At 47.8% G+C, this 21,407-nt stretch overlaps 1 protein-coding gene across 1 annotated transcript in view; it reads left to right on the forward strand.

Moving 5' to 3' along the window:
• Csmd2 (CUB and Sushi multiple domains 2) overlaps positions 1–21,407 on the forward strand; it is a 583,606-nt gene that overhangs the window by 560,509 nt on the left and 1,690 nt on the right. Inside the window, exons 58-68 of the mRNA XM_028759696.1 lie at positions 4,667–4,843; positions 6,070–6,249; positions 6,633–6,806; positions 8,766–8,939; positions 9,269–9,342; positions 11,727–11,838; positions 12,351–12,530; positions 13,305–13,367; positions 16,274–16,435; positions 18,403–18,515; positions 20,330–20,417. Of these exons, the coding sequence (XP_028615529.1) occupies positions 4,667–4,843; positions 6,070–6,249; positions 6,633–6,806; positions 8,766–8,939; positions 9,269–9,342; positions 11,727–11,838; positions 12,351–12,530; positions 13,305–13,367; positions 16,274–16,435; positions 18,403–18,515; positions 20,330–20,417 (1,497 nt within the window). The remainder of the gene's footprint in view (positions 1–4,666; positions 4,844–6,069; positions 6,250–6,632; positions 6,807–8,765; positions 8,940–9,268; positions 9,343–11,726; positions 11,839–12,350; positions 12,531–13,304; positions 13,368–16,273; positions 16,436–18,402; positions 18,516–20,329; positions 20,418–21,407) is intronic.

A 21,407-nucleotide genomic window follows, 5' to 3' on the forward strand; every position in this document is an offset into this window, starting at 1 on the left:
CTCTCTCTCTCTCTCTCTCTCTCTCTCTCTCTCTCTCTCTCTCTCTCCCGCAAAACTCTGAACCATCCTAGGAAAGAGAGTTTTAACAGCTTTGAATGAGGTTGAACAAGAAAATTGAGGAGATGAGGTAAATTAACTATGTAGGAAAGTGGGAGTGGGTAAGGGCCACTGCCAAGCAGTGCTGAGAACTCCTGCAGAGAGAAGGGTCAGTCATAAAATGAGGAAGCAGTCAGCCCCGGACTGTCCGTCCGACCTCGGCCTTCCCACGTGGAGTCAAGAGTGAGGCTTCCCCAGACAGTAAAGACAGTGGTTGGCAGATTGTGGCAAATGGGCGGGGCAGAAGGAATAGAGCAGAGGGGGCGGGGCAGAGGGGCGGGGCAGAAGGAATAGAGCAGAGGGGGCGGGGCAGAAGGAATAGAGCAGAGGGGCCGGGGCAGAGGGGCGGGGCAGAAGGAATAGAGCAGAGGGGGCGGGGCAGAGGGGCGGGGCAGAGGGGCGGGGCAGTGGCTAATGATTAATCTGGGCATCTAAGCTGACTAAGAGTGAGTTCATAGGTAGAGTGAGAGACAGGGAAAAGATAGCAGAATCCACAGATAGTAGGATCAGATCAAAAGTCACCAGAGAACTGGGCACAAGGGGAGTAAGCTGAAGAGAGAAGAGGTAACAGACAGCAGGAGCTGGAAGCCGAGATGGAGTGTTCCTGAAGAGCTAGGTGACACGCCCAGGTCTCCTTTCTTGGGGTGTTATTTGGATTCCATTGATTTTTCAGTTATATCAAGAGAGACGTGGGATGCCAGGAAAGTGCACTGCAGGGAAAAATTTAGTGTTTTCTTAAACACCCCAATGGGTCGAAGCTCTTTTGATGACACTCAGATCCTAGGATGGGGTCAGCCATATCAACAGGGGTCTGGTCAGAAATTTGACAACAGTTTGGGCTGGAAATGAATGTTGGGGGTGTCACCATTGAGATTCTCCTCAAATTCCGATTTTAGACCCCCCTCCCCAACTGCTCTGTTTTTGGTGCTTTCTTCCTGATACACTCAATGCTATTATTTTAATTCATGTTTAATATGTGGATTTCTTAAGAACAGACTTGAGGCCCAGGGGCAGGTAGTTCAGTGGGTAAGAAGAGTACATGCTCTCCAAGCATGAGTACATGAGTTCAAATCCCAGCACCCATGTAAGAAGCCAGGCACGGCTTTGAGTGCCTGTAACCACAGCATTGGGAATGGAGACAGGTGGATCTCAAGAGCCCAATGCTCTCTCTCATCAAGCTGCATGAAAACAGCAAGTTCAGAGAGACCCTGTCTCAAAGCAGAGAAGTAGAAAGTGATAAACAGCCAGCATCCTCCTCCAGCCTCTGCGTGTGCTTGTGTGCAGACACTTGCACATCGCGAGCCTGCCTTGCACACCTACAGCACCACCCCCAAAAGAACAGACTTAAGCTCCTGAAGTTCAGGGAACATAACTTGTTCACTGTGTCTCAAGCTCGACAGCACAAAGATTCATCGGATGAAGGAAACACAGGGCCTGTCTGCTGTGCTAGCAGTACAAAAATTACGTGTAGACTTTACTCTGGGGCTGCAGACATATCATTCATCATTACAAAATCAAATTAGCTATTAGAATTATACACTGTCTATATAAAAATCCTGGCAGGGCACAAATGACCCTAACTACATATCAACTTGGTGAATTCATAATTCAGAAAATTATTTCAACTATCTGCCCAAGTGGGATTTGGCCAGGGTTTTATATCCTGAAGACAAAGAGAACCACAAAGAACCCTCAAACTGTTTTCAGCTATCAGGGTATCAGAAACTGATGTGGATCAGCAAGTGGTTCTTCAGTGACAAGTCCCTGAGAGGAAAGACAAAAGAGTCAGAAAATAAATAAGATAGGCATTTTGGGGTCAGGAGGCTTTACATGTTATGTCAAGCTGTGTCTTCTATCAAGCAAGTTTATTAAGAAGTAGGGCATCTTATATACAGTTTTCAGTGGGAAGCTAATCAAACAATACACACAAAGGGAACACAGAATATCTCACGTGTGTCACAGAGTAGCGGTCAGTGGCCTTGGGACTGATAAACATATGCCCTTAGAGAGAAGAGCTGAGTTCACAGGATGAAGTCACAGCTCCCCCAAGTTCTGGCCCAGGCCATTTCAGGCCTGGCCAAGCATAGTCCCAGATTTATACAGGGAACTGTGTTCCTTCTCCATACATCAGAGCCTCGGGAAAGCCTGAGGCCGACTGGCTCCCAGCAGAAACAGTGTGGGTATTATTATTCCAAAGCCACAGAAACGTAATATAGATAGATAAAGCTGATAAGTAATTATTTACTGTCATCAAGAGCCAAGATTTTTCAGCACATAAAAATAAAGAAGTAGGGGCCAATGAGGTGACTCCAGAGGTAGGAGTGCTTGTGGCACAAATATAAGGAGCTGAGTTCAAATTCCCTGCACCTACAATTAAAAAATAGAGACGACTGTGGCCATCCACCTATAACTCCAGTGTTTCAGGGGGCAGAGAAAGGAAGATTTCTATTACTTGCTGGCTACCACCTTAGCTCCAGGTTCAGTGAGAGAGCCTGTCGCAAAGAAATAAGGCAGAGAATGATAGAGCAGGACACCCAGCATTGTCCTCTGGCCTCTGCAGGTATACAGGGACACATGCATCTGTGTGCACATATGCCACACACACAGAGGATTCTTAAAAACTTCATCTTACAAGAAGTTAAGGCAAACCCTTAACCCCCAAGTCGGACTGGCAGTATCACTATACTCTCTTGACGTATGTATTTTCAATTCGAAAAGTTGTGTATACAACCCAACCATCTAGAATCCATGGCTGCTCAGCCACAGTGAGAACCCTCAGAGAAGCCAGGGTCTTTGGAGCAATTGTTACAGAGCAGGGTTAGTGAATATCAAGATAAACCTGAAATATTCCATCTCTCCAGCAAGGAACACCCCCAAAGTTAAATAGGATTGTGTGAAAGAAACTGACATCCTGAAGAGGCTCCCCTCAGCCAAATGTGACAACTTCAATGTCAACAGGAAGAAGAAGAGCGGTGGCTGCTAACACGCTAAATACATTTAAGTCCAGGAGGTCAAATGTTCCTACATAAACTCACCTTTGAAGAATGCTAGGACACAAACTTGTTATTCTTATTCCTATATTTTTTTAAAAAATAGGGGTGGGGAGTCTGGTATTGTGCAAACCTTTCTTCATGAAACGTATCACCTGCTCAGCCGTTATCTGCTGCAGAGGGCTGGGGCTGTGGTGGCTCAATTTCAGATTCTAGCTCCTTTCTCTCCTGCCTTAAACTCCCCTTTCAGTGGAAGCCAAAGACCAGAGAAACAAACAGATCAATGAGAGAAAGAGGGGGGTGGCAGGGGGAGGGAGGAGTTGGGATGGTGTCAGGAAAGATCTGGGAGGAGATGAGGAAAGAGAAACTGTGATCAGAATATATGTTATACAGGGCCCTTGAGATGACTCAGCTGTTAAGAGCACTGGCTGTTCATCCAGAAGTCCTGAGTTCAATTCCCAGCAACCACATGGTGGCTCATGACCATCTATAAAGAGATCTGACACCCTCTTCTGGCATGCAGGTATATATGCAGCAGAGGACTCATACATAAAAAAAAATTAAAAGATGGCTTTTTTAAAAAAGAATATATTGTACAAAAATAACTTCATTTTCAATAAGAAATAAAATTTAAAAATAAGAGAGCACCCAGATCAAGAGTCCCGTTAGCGGCATCCTGGAGAAGTGCTAGAAGGAGCCTGATGTAAGTATTATCACAGATGGCAGGAACGTGCAGTTAGTATCAGGGCTGGGAAGGTGGCTTGGTCTGTAAGGTGCCTGCTGGGCAAGCATGAGGCCTGTACTCAGGTCCTCAGCATCTGCATAAAAGCAGCTATTTCACTTAGGGTTTCCATTGCTGTGAACAGACACCATGACCAAGGCAACTCATATAAAGGACAACATTTAATTGGGACTGGCTTACAGTTCAGAGGTTCAGTCCACTACCACCATGGTGGGAAACATGGCAGCATCTAGGCAGGCATGGTGCTGGAGGAGCTGAGAGTTCTACATCTTGTTCTGAAAGCAAACAGAAGACTACTGGATTCCAGGCAGCTAGGAGGAAGGTCTCAAAGCCCACTCCCACAGTGACACACTTCCTCCAACAAGGCCACACTTCCTAATAGTGCCACTCCCTGGGCCAAGCATATTCAAAGCATATTCACCAAGCCACAGGCATGGTGACTTGGGTTACAACCTCAGTGCTGTGGAAGGAGAAAGCAGAGGCAGGCAAGTCCTTGGATCTCATTGGCCAGCCAGCCTAGCCAAACTGACGATTCAGTGAGAGACCTTGTATCAAAAAAAAAAAAAAAAAAAAAAAAAATAAGGTGGAGAGTGATGGAGGAAGAGCCCTGATACCAACCCTTTGCCTCCACACACAGGCTTGCACAGACACCAGCATGCACACACACACACACACAAATTAAATAATTTCACTAGAAAAATCTCATACAGGCCTGTCCCTTCCTATGAGTGAGACAATACAACAGCAGCATGAGGTGTACCTCCGTCTTTAGGGTTCTGTGGTTCTTCAGCTCGACAGTTTGGGTTCTGGGGAATAAAGTGCTCTTCTGCTCTCCCAGTGATCTCATGCGGGAACCCCGGAACTCCAAGCAATGCCCAAGTGGTGTTCAGCGACGGTCTGGTGTTCTCCAGTTCCATTGTCTATGAGTGTCGCGAAGGCTACTACGCAACAGGCCTGCTCAGCCGACACTGCTCTGTCAACGGCACCTGGACAGGCAGTGACCCTGAGTGCACGGGTAAGAGACAAGCCCCCTGGACTCTGTTGCAAATGGCAGCTCAGACCAACCAGCCCCTCCCTGCTGAGTCAGCTGTCACTGGGTGTCTGGAGAAAATAATTACAGTGGAACCATTTGAATAGCCTCTGTGTGCTGAGCATGTTCTACACGGCAACCATGGAGCTAAGTGCTTCCTTTCCCATGTACATGCCACCAGAATCTCACTACAACCCTGTGAGGTATCTGTGCGTACTTACTCTCTGAGGAGCGGGTGTTGTAAACAGGGTGAGTGAGCATAGTAAAAGATGCTGGTGCAGGCATACACCAGGATAGTGTGAGCAGGGACACAGTAGCTGGGGGCCCCACTTTTTACAGATGACAGCTGAGGTTCACAGGGCCTGATACAATACACCAGCCATCATCCTGGCTCTGGCTCATCTCAGGCTTTCTCTTTCCTTTTTTCAGAGTCAGGGCCCTGTCATACTCTGTCCATTTTGAAGCTGACACCGCTTACCATATTTACTTCTTTTCCTACCTCAGACACATTTGCACCCCCAACCCAGCTTCTGAGCATTGCATCTGCCTAGCTCCCCTCCCTCACCCCTCTCAGGGTATCCCAGACCCTTTTCTTTAGAAAGCCAGATATTGAGGTACCCAGACAGAGGGAAGAGATGGACTGAGTAACTCTGAGATTTCCTCCTTTCAGAGTCAACTCTGTGACCTCAGGCTGCACCTGGAATTCCACATTAAGTTCATAGGTCACCAGTCATATCGTGGCTCCTAACAGGAACTTGATTTTTGCATAGTTCTTAAAACCTTGCTTCTGGGCAGGAAAAAAAAGCCTCCCAGAAAGACTGTCATGGGAGATGTTGCATCCCAGGGCAAGCTGTCTTTTTGATCCATTTACAAACACAGCTTAAGTTCTTCAGTCTAGAAACTCTTCTTGCCCAAGATCTCACCTACTTTAGGAAAAAAAAAAAGTTGTGTGGTCCTTCTTCTCAGAGGAGTGGGTTTCAATAAGAAGGGAGGCCATAGTGTAGCTGGATGGCACACATGGTATAGGCATGAAGGGTGGGTCTGTGGGTCGGCTGTTGCAAGGAAATTTGGCTGTGCCCAGTGGTGCCCATTGCTTGGCTGGTCTGATGGCTCCTCCTCGGGTGAGTGTAGGAGTGATGGAGAGGGATTGAGGTGTTGAGGAGACAAGGCCTGGCCTAGGAGTGACAAGCATTGTGTCTTTTTTACTCTAGTCATAAACTGTGGTGACCCCGGGATTCCAGCCAATGGCATCCGGATTGGCAATGACTTCAGGTACAACAAAACTGTGACGTACCAGTGTGTCCCTGGCTATGTGATGGAATCACACAGAGTGTCTGTGCTGAGCTGCACCAAGGACCGAACCTGGAACGGTACCAAGCCCGTGTGCAAAGGTATGTCTGAGGTTGAGGATGCAGATGGGGGCCAAAGAAGAGACACGCGTAGGCATCGGCCTTGAACATCCAGGAGAGCAGGGGGGCGTGGGATCCCAAAAAGGGTGTGCAAAGTGAAGACTGGTCCTGCACAGATTGTCAGAAAGTTGGGAAGTCCTGAGGAAAGATCTGAGCCTCAAGCATCCTCAAGGGCTGTGTGACAGGGGGAACAGAAACGTTATACGTGAGATCCACGTAAAGTAAAATATCGGAACTGCCTCAGATCCTTTCTGCTTGGCCCAGACAAGCTGCTGCAGGGTAGCTGGTGATACTGATAACAGTAGTAACTGGGCTTGTTTCCTCGGGACAGCCTCAGAACTCAGCCTCCTCTGGTCTCCCCACAGCTATCATGTGCAAACCTCCTCAGCTCATCCCTAATGGAAAAGTGGTGGGGTCTGACTTCATGTGGGGCTCTAGCGTGAGTTATGCCTGCCTGGAGGGGTACCAGCTCTCCCTGCCTGCTGTGCTCACCTGCGAGGGAAATGGATCCTGGACCGGAGAGCTGCCCCAGTGCTTCCGTAAGTGACTCCCAAGGGCTAGGCACGTCCTCCAGGGCTTGCATTTCCCCCTTGCGCATGCGCGCTCTCACACACACATCTACCAGCGCTCTCTATGGAAAGCATAGAATCATCAGCTTTCTCCCTGAAGCAGAGCTATTTCTCAAAATCCCATAAAACTAGGAAGGAAATTTAAAGGAAGACATTGAGAATATTTTTATGGAGGCCTGAATTTGGACACTGTCTGAAGTCACAGTGGAAGGAAATGAAGTCAGAGATAATAGCAGTGTCTCTGGACCTGAAGGGATCAGTAACAGAGTGAGGTGTATGTGAGGCTATCTCATGTCAGACAAATGTCTCTTCATGGAAAGATGTCTGAGGGCTTTCTGTTTAGAGGCTATCCGGTATCAGTTGTGTTCTGATGAGCCCTGATGGTCCATTCCAGGACTCAGGTTTCCTGGGTTCCCAGAGAAGTGGGCTGAAGGATTCTAGATGCACCCCGTGGGTGGGCTCTCGAAAGTTCACTCTGTTTTCATGTTGCACACAACGGTAGGGTTTACCAGTTTTCTTCTTACTGTTATCCCTTGGAAATAATCTACACAGCTTGGCCACTGTTAGATACCCAAGGAAGTCGGCTTTATTTTGGGAATTTCCACCACACTTAGGATCAGTATCTCAGGAAAAAACCAAAACCAAAAAACAAAATTAAAAAAAAAACGGACTTTGCTTATAGTCAACACCTCTGGTGTTCTCGCCATACCAGGGGCACCGGGGGCACCAGGGGTACTAGGGGTACCAGGGTCACCAGGGGCACATGTACCAGGTCACAGCCTCCGAGTTGTCTGGACTCAACTCTGCTTTTCCTCCTGAAACAAAAATCAACCTTGCCTGTGTATAGTCAGTATGAAGGCTGAGGGTGAAGTGCATGCGTAGTGTGGATGACATTCTGGGTTCCCTCCCCAGCACACACAAAACAACAGTGAATTTCGGTCATTGCAAACCAAAACAAGCAAACGAAAATGTACAGCAGCTGGGGAGATGAACCAATCAGCAAAGCAGGTACCTCAAAAGCCTGGCACCCCCACCTCCCAGAACCCACATTTTTAACAAAAGGTTGAGTATGGCACAATACACTTGTAATTTCAGTACTGGGGAGGCAGACAGACCCTGACTCAAAAAATAATGTGGACAGTACCAACGAATGACAGCTGGGGTTGTCCCCTGGCTTACACACACACACCTGAAGACATGCATGCACATGTGCATGTGCACACACAGAGGGAGAGAAAGAGAGAGAGAGAGAGAGAGAGAGAGAGAGAGAGAGAGAGAGAGAGATTGATTTACTCTATTAAAAACATGAAGGAAAAAATAAAATTTCCCAGAGATGACCATAGTAATAATGATATATGTTCAAGTTCTTTGAAATGGCATTGGATCTTGACACATTATTTCATGACCTGTATTTGTTGACAAGCCACCAAGAGCTTTCCAAGCACCCATGTCTGACAATCCATTATATACTGATCGGTGCGCCGTCATTTTTAATGGCTTTTAAAATATTTTTACCAATGCATGTGTGTGTGCACAAGTGTGTGTTTGTGTGTGTGTGCTCACACAAGTGTATGTGCACACACACACATGCATGCACACACATAAAACCAGGTACCTGTGGAGGCTAGAAGAGGACACTGGCCCCCTTGGAGCTGGAGTTGCCAGTGATTCTGAACCACCTGACCTGGGAACAAAACTCAGGTCCTCTTACCTGAGTAAGAGCACTTACCCAGCATGCCCCTGGTTCCAGGGTTCAAGTGTACCCAGAGGAAAACAGGGGGAAAAAGAGAGAGAGAGAGAGAGAGAGAGAGAGAGAGAGAGAGAGAGAGAGAAAGAAAGAAGGAAGGAAAAGGCTAAACAGGAGAAGGGGGTGAAGAAAACTAGGTTCACGAAAGCATCCTGGGCCAACCTTTGTCTCTCTCTTTCCAGCCGTGTTCTGTGGAGACCCAGGGGTCCCGCCTCGAGGGAGGAGAGAGGACCGAGGTTTCTCCTACAGGTCATCTGTGTCCTTCTCCTGCCAAGCTCCTCTGGTGCTCGTGGGCTCCCCACGGAGGTTCTGCCAGTCGGACGGGATGTGGAGTGGCACACAGCCCAGCTGCATAGGTGAGAGGGGCTGGGGGCAGCGGCCTGGCTGGTGGGCAGCTGTGATGGGGGTGAGTGATGGGTCTGCTTCCCCATCTTCATGGTCTCATTTGTGGTGGAAACAGGGTTCTTTTCTGTGCTTCTTAAGACAGAGTGTGGGACAGCAAGAGCTAATTTACTGGAGAATGCAAGGTCTGCTTGGGCCTCTGAGACAAGCGGAAAGCCCAGAAGGTGGGGTCAGGAGAGGCAGGGTCAGGAGGCAGCTGTGCTGCTTCTCTTGGCCTCCAGATCAGAAGAAGCTGGGCAATGAATGCGCCAGTGACCCTGTGATCTGTTTCTGTGTCATCCAGATCCCACGCTGACCACGTGTGCAGATCCCGGCATGCCACAGTTCGGGATACAGAACAGCTCCCAGGGCTACCAGGTAATGAGCTCAAAGCAGCCTTCCTGTCTTCTGCCTTTCCCTGTCACCGTCAGCACCAGAGGCCCCCCGGAGCAGCACACGGGGAGTAGGAGAGCTCGGAAGGGGAGTAAGGAAGTGTCCCGAGGAGCGTCCTTCAGAAACAGAAGATGCTGGCGTCCATCAGCCAGGCTGACATGGATCATGGCTGTGGGTAGAGCCATGAACAGTTCCCAGGAACCCCAGAGTTGGAGCAGAATGTTTGTGGAGATCAAAATACCAAAATAAGCAAGACACCCTCACTCTAGCCACAGACGGGGCTCACTGGGAGCAGTAGAAGCCAACCAGGGCTAGGCGTGAGGCAGCAGCCAGAGGGTCTTCCATCTTTAGGTAGGTCTTGCACATCTGCTTCAGAATGAGCCCTAGGCAGCCTGAGTGACACTGAGCAGAGCAAGGGAAGCAGTGAGGACAGGGTACACTCAGATCAGACAGTAAGCTGAGGCCCAAGATGGCTGCTGAACTATAGGCTGGGACCTGGTCAACTGATAGAGAGAGAGAGAGAGAGAGAGAGAGAGAGAGAGAGAGAGAGAGAGAAACATGAGCTATTCATTCAGAAGAGATAGGATAAGTGTCTTGGGCTCTGTTCTGCTGGGCCTGCCTGACAACAGCAGCCAAGCAAACTAGATCACTTCTAAGAACACAGAATGCCACATGCCACATGGTGTCATGTGGAAGGGTATGAGAGGGGTGGGATACTGTCTCAGAAATGGGAGTCAGGGAAGAGCCCTTGAAAGCCCACCCAATTCAGGACAGGGCCACATTTCTGATGGAGTAAATATCCCCTATACAGAAGCACTGAGGCAGGGAATGGCTGAGCAGGGCTTAGGTGACAGGTCAGCCAGGGTGGGCTGCAGTACTGCAGGAGGAGAGAGGAGATGGAGACCTAAGCTAGGTCTAAAAGGATTTTGATGCTGGCTGGGAAGGTTACACATAGTCCATGGCTCAAAAGTTCTGCTCACGAAACATCCCCCAGAAACACTCTTGTACCTGTCACCAAGGCACACAAGTGTGTTGTGCTCTCAGAATGAATACAGCCTGGAATATGAATGAGCCCCAGATCTATATGACATGGGATATCATAGAAAAATGCTATTGAAGGATAAAGATGCTATGAATATTAAAACAGTAAAAACACATTCACTTATTATATAATACATATGATAGAATTTTTTTTGCAAGGCAAAGAAATTAAAAACACAAATTCAAGATAGCAGTTACCAGAGAGGAACTGAGGAGTAGATGGGGAGAGAGCTAACAGATGAGCCACCTGGGCCCAGTGTTCCAGTCCCCAGGTTTTGTGGAGGAGCTGCATTGCATCGTAACTTTTGCAAAGACAAAGGCATGGGTGTACTGCAGGCCCTGAGGCCAACATGTGTGTGTGTCCTGGATTTTATTCTGCCCTTGAAGGCAGTGACTCTGATCCACTATTTCAAATGCCACTCGGGCTGCTGAGTCAAGGACAGAAAACACAGTGGTTCGAAACAGAAGCATGAAGGATGCAGACGAGGAGACCCCTGCTGTCATGACTGAGCGGAAAGAGGGGGCAGCATTGCAGGGGAAGCAGAGCCTTCAGGATGCATTGTGCTCTCCTAGTGATTCCCTAGAGCCAAGAGGCCCCATGGTAGGATTGGGGGACAAGGGTGGAATTGGAATTAGCTTGAGGATTTTGATTTGGCCAACTAGGCAGAGAAAGGTGCCCAATCTGTAGAACCAAATGAGGAAGGCTGAGAGAACAGGTGGGTGTGGCAGAAACCTGTGTAACGAAGAGTAATGCTTTGAGTCTGAATCGGACTTTGTTGGTATAAGGACCCATGAACGTTGGAGCTGGGAGATTCAGTCTGAAATGCATTGTGGGAAACTGACCTGTCTATTAAGCCAAGTAGACAGAAGAAGCCAGTGACTCTTAAAGGATAGAGATGAGGACACAGCCAAACAAGAGAAGGCAACAATTCCGTCTGAGTTTTCCAAAACACAGATTCTTCACACCTATAAAGTAGACAGGTCTCCAATCCTTAGAACAGAAGAAAGGGACACAGAAACGGTCACACACTTGAATGTCACAGATTTCCAGTGTCATTCTGTGTGCTCAGGGAGACTGGGGTTCAGGGTTCCATTCAAGGAGAAAATGCTTGCCCTAACTGTGTGATATGCCCAGTAAGGGCACTGATCTGGTCACAAGGCATACTTTCAGTTGGTCCCAAAGGACCGATTAGGACTCAGCTAGAGAGAGAAGCCTCATGGTGCCAACAGAGGCAACAGCCTGAGTTGGAGTTCTCCCCTAGTAAGTATGTGACAGTGAGACACTGCTAGGTGGAAGGTGACATGGGACACTTCTGTCCTTGTGGCAGGTTGGGAGCACGGTGCTATTCCGTTGTCAGAAAGGTTACCTGCTTCAGGGATCCACCACCAGGACCTGCCTTCCCAACCTGACCTGGAGTGGAACCCCACCTGACTGTGTCCGTGAGTGCCACCCCACCTGACCCCACACTTCATCCACCAGCCCAGGATGGAGTGCTGGGATGAGTTTCCATCAGGACCAGTGTTGATCTCTTTGTAATACTTGCCTCTTAGGGCATCACAGACCTTTCTACACAAAAGTCTTTTTGGAATTTGAAGGTCATCCCTATACCTTAGCAAAGAATAAGTAATCCAGAGCCAGCGAGAACTAAGAACTATAGAGGGGTAGGGTCATGGAAACATCACAGACATTAGACTCATTTTCTTGGTATTGCAGATGAGATTCCCCTTGACTGGCTAAGCCATCATGCTAAAATATTCCTAAAGACCTTGAATGTGAGCTTGCAAAGAAGTGAAGGAGGGGGAGCCAGGCATGAAAGAGCAGAGATGGAAAGGAACAGGGTTCTACATAGGAACATGGATGGGGGAGGGGGAGAGGCCCCTCAGATGTGTCTGCTGCATCTTCAAATCCCGGGCTTCTCAGGCCTAACTTTGTCTTTGCTCTTATCACTCAGCCCACCACTGCAAGCAACCAGAGACACCCACACATGCCAACGTCGGGGCCCTGGACCTGCCGTCCATGGGTTACACACTCATCTACTCCTGCCAGGAGGGCTTCTCCCTCAGGGGTGGCTCTGAGCACCGTACCTGCAAAGCTGACGGCAGCTGGACAGGCAAACCGCCCATCTGCCTGGGTGAGCGAGCCCTTTCTAGGGCTGAAGCCATGGAGGAAGGGGTTGACAGGCACTGAATAGGACCAGGAGAAAGACAAAGCTTCCAACTGAAGTGTGGCTGAGACAGGAGACCACTTCTGAACAGCTCACACAAGTTCATGTTGACCCCACTGCCTGCCTTCACTTAAGCAAACACACACTGTCCCCTTCACTTAAGCAAGCCACACCGTCCGCTCAGTTCCTCCTAGCAGGCCTGAAGAGTGCCTGACTTTATCCTCTCCTCCTGATAGTCTTACTATCACTCTGCCAGGCCTGTTCTGGGCATGGGGTGCTTGTCTGTCCTAAAGGAGTTCACAGCAAGGCACATTACCATGTTACAGAAGTGATCTGTTCCCCGGGGGACACTTGCCAGAGTCTCCAGGCTCGTGACGGAGGGTGAAGGGGATGGTGGGACTAAAGACATTTTAGGAAGGAAGAGAAAGTCCTGCCCGGCTGTGAGTGGGCTAGTGAGCTGAGAGAAAAGTCCCAAAGCCCTGGCCAGCAGCACCATGGTAGGTCATTTACACAGCACCGGCCTCTCCTGTGTTTATAGTGAAGCAAGGTTCTTCCTCACCATGCTTTTTCGGGTGTGTGAAGCCCAGGCAGAGGAAGGATTCTAGTCTTTCTCTGCCAACTGTCTTCTATACACTCAGAGAACATGTTCACCTAACTTCAGGCAGGTGGCCGTCATCGTTCTCCCTCCAAACTGTGAAGCAGAGGCTGACCCTATTTCTTCCCTCTTGCCTTTCCCAGCAGAGGTCCGGCCCAGCGGGAGACCCATCAACACTGCCCGGGAGCCTCTGCTCACCCAAGCCTCAGGTAGGCAGAGTCCAGATTGCTGGCTCACGAAATTGGTGCTGCCTCTGCCATGCAGTTAGCCAGTTTCGAGCACACAGGTCCCATGCCCAGCAGGAAGGAATGGAGACCCTCCACAGACACCAAGATAATTCCCTAACAACTCCTAAGACATGTCAACTTTAGGAGGAAATGAACCTTAACAAGAAGCTTCAGCAGAAGAGATAGCCCAGGCCCTTAGAAAAGTGACTGGGGCCCTGAGCTCTGGAATCACTGGGTACTGCAGCCCTTCCTGGCATAGCACCCGCCAGTGTGTGTTCACAAACCCAGAGACTCTGGTCCTTCTCAGGGAGCTTCCTCATCACTGGGACCTCTTCAACATAGACACTGTGTCTTTAAGAATGTCACATCCAGAACTGGACACAATCACAGGTGCAGCTTGGCCAATGCAAAATTACTACAAACTCTGATGTCCTATGTTGGACCTTCTACTTTTATTACCATGCTTTTTAACTTTCCACTGCTGTAACAAAGACCGTATCCAATCCAATTAGGAAGACAAAGTGTTTATCTTTATTTTTTAAGATTTATTTATTTATTATATATGAGTACACTGTAGCTGTCTTCAGACACACCAGAAGAGGGCATCAGATCTCATTATAGATGGTTGTGAGCCACCATTTGGTTTCTGGGATTTGAACCTCTGGAAGTGCAGTCAGTGCTCTTAACCACTGAGCCATCTCTCCAGCCCCAAAATGTTTATTTTAGTTCACAGTTCTGGTGATTAATCCAGGACTGGTTGGCTGTGAGGCTGGTGAGGGGGTAGTAAATGGCATGGTGGGAACAAATTGTGGAGAAAGGCCACTCACCTCACAGTTGCGTGTGAGAGAAATGGGAAGACAAAGTGGCTGGGGCCCCACAATTCCCTTCAGTGGCGTGCCCTACTGACCTAAAACCTCCTGCCCCAACTCCTAAGGTTTCCACCACCCACCCTCCACCTTCCACCTCTCAAGAGTGCCAAGCTGGGAACTAAGCTTTACTAGTGGACTTCTGGGGGAACCTTCCAGATCCAGACAGTCATGTACCATGGCACATATGTTAAAGTTCTGTAGATTCAGTTTACTGGCCATTTTGGTGACAACGGACCTTCACATCTTAAGTGTCAATTAAATACTGTTGTTAGGTAATAGGAAGGGAAAATCTTGCCATAGAGCAGTGGTTCTCAACCTTCCTAATGCTGTGACCCCTCAATTCAGTTCCTCATGTTGTGATGACCCTCAACCATGAAATAATATCATTGCTACTTCATAACTGTAATTTTGCTACTGTTATGAATGGTAATGTAAATATCTGATATGCAGGATATCTGATATGCAACCCCCAAAGCAGTCATGACCCACAGGTTGAGAACCACTGCCTAAGAAAGTTGCTATAAAGATGAATGGTTTGGTAGCCACACTTGCCAGGGAACAGGAGCGAGGAGCCTCTATACACTCACATTGTATATGTGATTTGCAGTATTGGGGCATTGAAAAGTTGTAGCGTTTAAGACCTAAAGTGACCTTGATGAGGAAGTGGAATGGCCCCACTTGCAGAATGGAGCTGCAGCCCACAAGTGAGGACACAGGTCTCTGATACTTGATGAAGCCAGCACACATGGATGAAGGTTCTACGTAGGCACCAGCCTGACTATTCTATGTTCAATGAGTTGTGGAGGTATTCGCTTCAGCAATGGTAGTTTGCCATCAGTTTTTGGAATGCAACCTCTTGGCAAAAGCTTGGGTTATTTAAGGACCCCAATGAGACCCCTCTGGCTGACAACTCCCGGTATTGCAAGCTTCATTTGGTGACAAGAGATGTCCACTTGGGACTCTGTCTTCCCCCATTATTGGGCAAATTCATTTAGATTGCTTTCATATATGTATGTATTTTGGAAGGTTCTTCCGTATTAGGTTTCCACGCTACCCCTCAGATGGCCCTTAATTTTAGCTCTCTCTCCCTGTATTTCCTCCCTTATCCCCTCTTCTCTCACCCACTTGATTCTCCCATTCCAAAGCCTCATACATCCATAACTATCTATTCTACTTTTCTTTCCTACAGAGCTCTGTCCCCAAGTTCTTGTCCCTTCCCTGTACCTAACCTCTGTGGTTCTGAGAGGTTCCTTAGTTACCATCGACTTAACAGCTATTACCCACATGTGAGCAAATATATTTACATTTTATTCTTAAGCACATGTATATGAAACACAGTATGAAGTTACGCTTTGCATATATGTTCTCATATAATTATATGAAGCTAATTAACGCACATCCCCTCATTTAGAACATTTAAAATATACTTTTAAAGCATATTTAAAATATACAGTATATTGACCATAGTCGGGACACTGGGCAGTAGATTACCAATGTCTAACGTCTCTCCTGCCTGGCTGGAACTGCGTCTCCTTTGACCATGTGTCTACACCCCCAATCCCTCTTCTCTCCACTCCCTGCTTCTAAAGTTTGACATTTTAGCTTGGTCTGTAAATGATACCTCACAATAATCTTTCTATTTCTGGCTTATTTCATGTAGCATCACATCCCCCAAATTCATGTTATCACAAATGAAAGGATTTTCCTTTTTTAGGGATGAATGGTATTTCATAGTTTAGTCCCTTTTCTTTATCCATCTACCCACGGACATTGCGGTTGACATGATTTGGCTGCTGTGTATGTTTGCAGTGAACGTGGACATACAGATGTCCCTTCAATATGCCGGTTTTGTTCCCTCCACAGTACTCTAAGACACAAGAGGACCACAAAGCCACCAGAGCAGCTTACCGTCACCACATCAGACACAAGTCTTCATCTATAATCAGTCATCAGGTTGTCTGTCCCTGGCTGCCCCAGCAACATCCAAAGTCTAACTCACATGTTCCTTGATCCTTCCAGTTCCAGGGGATGTTTTCGCCAAGAATTCTATGTGGAGAGGGGCCTATGAATACCAGGGGAAGAAGCAGTCAGCCGTGCTTAGAATCACCAGTTTCCAGGTAGCCAACAGCAAGGTTAACGCCTCCATGCTCGACCTCAGTGGGGTGGAACTGCATTTGACAGGTAAGGAGGAAACCATGTCTCTGAGAGAAAGCAGGGCAGGTGCAAGGGTGACAGTTATACACCTCAACTGGGATGAATCAGATCACTGCATCATAGGGTCAGGTGGGGCTCAGACTTGCCTGTCAGTCAGGAAAGAGTGAGTATCTACTCCTCCTCCCTGTGGACTAATGGCAAACATAATAACTCAGACATATGAAGAACTCCCTCAAAGGAAAGAGAAATACCCTGAAGACTGAGCCAAAGGTAGAAGCAGAGAATTCCCAGCAGCCCAAGTGCAGTCAATACACTAAAGAAAAGGGCCTACTGTGGTGGCTCAGACCATTAACACCAGCACCCAGGAGACAGAGGCAAGCAGATATCTGTGAGTTCAAGGCCAGCCTGGTCTACATAGTGAGTTCCAGGACAGTCAGAGCAAATAGTGAGACTCTGTTTCAAAAAATAAAAAAAGAAAGGAAAAAAGCTACAAAAAAGCCAAATAAATAAATAAAACAAAACAAATAATTTGACTAAAGAAAAATACTTTACAAGCACAATCAGAATGAAAACGCAAACACAAAATGTGATTTCTCACAAACTCCAGCTCAGTACTGACAAATCATACCATAGTCTAAACAGTTCCAGGGGAAAACTGGGCAAGACTCTTGAAAATTATCATATTCATTAGATATTTTTGCCATATAAAATAGACATGGAGAAAATATATAAGAGTATAAACAAATGTTCACTTCAGAATGATATTTATATTTTAAAAAAGCTAAAAACAGAACATATCCCCAGAATAAAATGTAAGCGATTTCATGTCACATCTCCGGGATAAAAAATACCAATCTAAGGGCGGGGAGATGACTTGGTGGCTAAGAGCCCTCGCTACTCTTAAAGAAGACCCATGTTTGGTTCTCAGCACCCACGTGAAGGCAGCTCCTTCTGGCCTCTTTAATAATGGCAAATGAGACTTTAAAACAAATGCCAGTTTAGGAGTGAATATACCCATCAGAATATATTGTACCTCCAAGTTTTAAAGTAATAAAAACTATATTCATAGGAAAGACAATGCATTCCACAAAAGCATTCGCAGAAGCAATTTCCTTTTTATTGGCACTTTAAAACTGTGTGTATTTGTGGGCACCGTTAGAGGTTACCATAGTAACTAGTAAGACCAGGAGAGATCTCTTTTTCTTCAAGCATCCGCTTTTAGAGTTTATTCAGGCTTCAACATTTGTATAATCATAAAACAAGTGTTTTCTTGCCTAGACAGATGAGTTGCTGAATGAATGAATTAATTAATTTGCATACACACAGCCCATGTGTGATCAACCCCCCCCCCCCCCCCACACACACACAGTCCTAGTCACTCATTCGGTCTAATAAAAGACACACTCTCCTGAGTGTGTCTGCTGTTCTGTGTTCGTGGACTTGTAAACAAACGTACCTATGCATTGATGGTCAGATCAAAATATATAAAATTATATTCCTTTTTAAAACCTTTAAGTTGTATATGTGTGTGTGTTTATGTGCTTGTACACATGCCACACAATGTGTGCATCAGTGGGCAGCTCTCAGGAGGGGAGGGTCTCTCCTTCTGCCATCTGGATCTTAGGAATGGAGCTCGGTCATTACACCTGGAGGCAGGTGGCTTTTCTCACTGAGCCATTTTCCCAGTCCCACCAAAAAAAAAAAAAAAAAAAAACATACTTTTGTTCATACATATAAAAACAGAATCACAGTCCTTAGCTATTCGGTTATGAACATGTGTCCTCACATTCCCGCACACATTCACATTCAACCACATACAAGCACATGCACCAACATGTGTGCAGGAGACATTTAACCCAGTGTCACACAGAAGTGTCACACGGAAGTGTCACACAGACAGTCATGCCCACAACATCCACAAATATGGGTTTTGAGAACTTTCGTAGAGTTTCAAATACAACCTATTTGAAACTTTCTTTCCTTTCTTTCTCCAGGAAATTATAGAAGGGAAGACTTCCGCCTCCTGCTTCAGGTCTACGAGGTCATAGGGCCTGTGGAGATCTTTGTGAACAAGTTCAAAGACTACCACTGGGCACTAGATGGCCATGTAAGTGAGGCGAATTTCTCTTCACTAGGTCTAGCGCCCCACCCCGTTTCCAGATTGCTTGCAGAGAAAGAACAATGGGTGTGGGAACTATTGAGGTCGCCTGGAAACCTGAGGAGTCTTGAGACCAGGACTAGGAGCTGGGGAGTCCTGGTCAGCTGATGGCCTGGGCAAAGGGGCTTGAAGACTCAGAGTCAAGGGCCACCATGTCTGAGAGGAATGTGTGAGCTCCGCAATCAGAATATGAAGCGGGGGTCAGGAGTATGAGAGGGAAGGTCGTGGTGCCGTGGGTGTGGGCTGGGAGAGGGTGACTCTCCAGTGACTCCCTGGATATGTGATCAAGTTTGAGATGTGAACTGTAGGTTACTCAGCACAGCTTGGGAGTCCAGGACACAGAAGAGAGAAGCAGGGATCTCTTGCATGTCTTTGTGAGAAATATATACATTGTAGACCCCTAGTGATGATCATGTGCAGGTCCCTTCTGACTTCACAAAGGAGTATGGAGCATGAAATTACCTATCACAGCCCCTGCATCGCTGTCTTTGACCCCTAGAGGAAAGACAGAATGGGGAAAGAACACATGGTCTAATGGCTGGGGTAGCAAATTTGAGAACAGGGCTAGTTGGTAGAGCACTGTGGCTGAGAGATTCTGCTTGGTAGACCCACAAGGAGAAGCCGCATGGCTTCTCCGGGGATGGAGCCTGCAGGTAGTTCCCTGATGTGTTCGGGATGTCTGTGGATCCCATGGGGATCCGGTACCAGTATTAACATCAGTCCAAAAGCTGAGAATGAATAACTGATTCAATAGTGCCAGGGGGCGAGAAGGAACAAGTGGTTCAACCATGCCAGGAGGACCAGCAGATACAAGTAGACAAGGTCAAAGATGGGATCCTTTGCATGAGGAGTGCAGGCCAAGGGAAGGGAAGGATAAAGCTATGAGTCCAGGAGCAGCTAGCAACCATTGGGGTCCCTTCTTCAGCAGGCCAGGATCTGTCTTAGGGAACAAATGAAGACATTAGACAAAGGGCACCCCTGGAGCTAGAACATGGGCTTTGGGGGTACACCTGCAGCATCCTCAAAACATACTCCAGCTGCTAAGCTGATAGGCCAACTGTTGGAACATCATGAGGGTCAGGTGCAGAGGGATGCTGATGAGCTATGTCCTAGCCACCACCTCAGTAACCGACATCCTCTGGAACTGTCAGAAACTCTCCAGAACGTGCTCACTCTGCCAGGCTTGTCTCCCTCGTAATTCTGTCAGTAGACTGCCAGTCAGCTTTCATCACAGTTCACTCTTACAACTCCATGTGCCCAAAGCCTATTGAAGACCGAGCTGAGGGACACCACTGTGTCCCTCGGACCTCACAGTGCCGGATACATGACATTCCACAAATGGGAACTGAAGCACAACGTGGTGTGAGCAGCAGAACCCGAAGGGCACAGGCAGTGCCTCCTCACACGTTAACTCCCAGCGCTGGGGAGTTGTAGAAAGAAGGAACAAGAGTTTGTGACTGTCTTTGGCAATATATAGAAATTCAAGACCTGCCAAAGTTACTTGAGATCCGTCTCAAAAATCCAGAAAAAGAAAAGAGAAAAAAAAACCACATTCCCCCACCCACACCTCACCTCTAGGAGGCGTCCCAGCTCTGCCAACTGACACACATGTGCCAGCTATGCTCTGGTCTGGCAGGAGTTCCAGATTGTTCTAACATGCCTTGCCCCCCTTTCTCCCTCCTTCCCTCCTTCGTCCTCTTTCCCTATCTCCCTGCCTCCCTCTCTCCCCATCTCTCTCCTCCTGCCCATTTCTGCTGTTACAGGTCTCCTCAGAATCTTCTGGAGGCACCTTCATCTACCAAGGCTCTGTCAAGGGCCAAGGCTTTGGGCAGTTCGGCTTTCAAAGATATGGTAACTAGCATGTGTCCTTGGAAGTGTGAGCTCAGGGGACAGGAGAGGAGCTGTATCCTGGGGCAAGAAGGAAACTGATGAACGTCTCTACCTGAAGCAGGATTTCTTATGCTCATCTGGGTCTGTCCCACCTTAAGACTCAGACAGAAGCTGTAGTAGCTCCAAAAACAGATGCTGGACTGACAGACAGATGCCAGACTGACACTCAGCCTTAGGTTGCCATACTGGCCATCGGGCACCACAGGCATCACTCCTACCCAGAGGACCAGGGAGTTGCTGAAGCACCCCTATATCAGACTGCCCTTCCCTGTAAAGTCATGTCTTCCTTAGCATTTCTCCAGGAGGCAGGGATTGCCCTTGTGTCACAGACAAGAGACCCAAACACTAAGGAACCTTCTCCTATTTGGCCTGTCTCAGGATTGGTCTCCAGATACTTGGTCAGGTTCAAAGCAAACATCTTCACTTCAGAACAGGTCCTGACTCAGGGACTCGGGCTCACATGGGATAGGGTCCTAGCTTCCCAGGAACAGTAAAGATGGGGACAACCATGTGTCCCTGAAAGCCACCTCTGTATCCCACGCACCATGACCTCCTATTCCCAGGGCTCCTGCCTACCAGGCCATCCTTTACCTGCTCTAACATCTCTCCTCTCCAGAAAGTTCTCTCTTCAATCAGCTCAAATCTACCGGTGGTAGACCCCTTCCTCTCTAGTCCCCCACACAGTCATCTCGGCTTTGCTCTCAGAGCTCCAGCATGGGGCAATCCTTACACCTCCTGACACACAGCCAGGACCCTCAGTCCAGCAGTGGGAAGACCCCAGCAAACACAGCCAACTTCCTGTTCCCTCTTGATCCCTAGCCCCTCAATAAGGTAGCCCTTCATGGGGAGCCAGTGGACTGAGTGACAAGCCTCATACACCCCACTTTCTTCTAGCCGTAGCAATCCAGCCTCAGTGTGAGATATATGTATGCATAGATACACACACACACA

Source organism: Grammomys surdaster, unplaced genomic scaffold (genome assembly GCF_004785775.1).
Source record: "Grammomys surdaster isolate TR1022 unplaced genomic scaffold, NIH_TR_1.0 126313, whole genome shotgun sequence".
NCBI lineage: Eukaryota > Metazoa > Chordata > Mammalia > Rodentia > Muridae > Grammomys > Grammomys surdaster.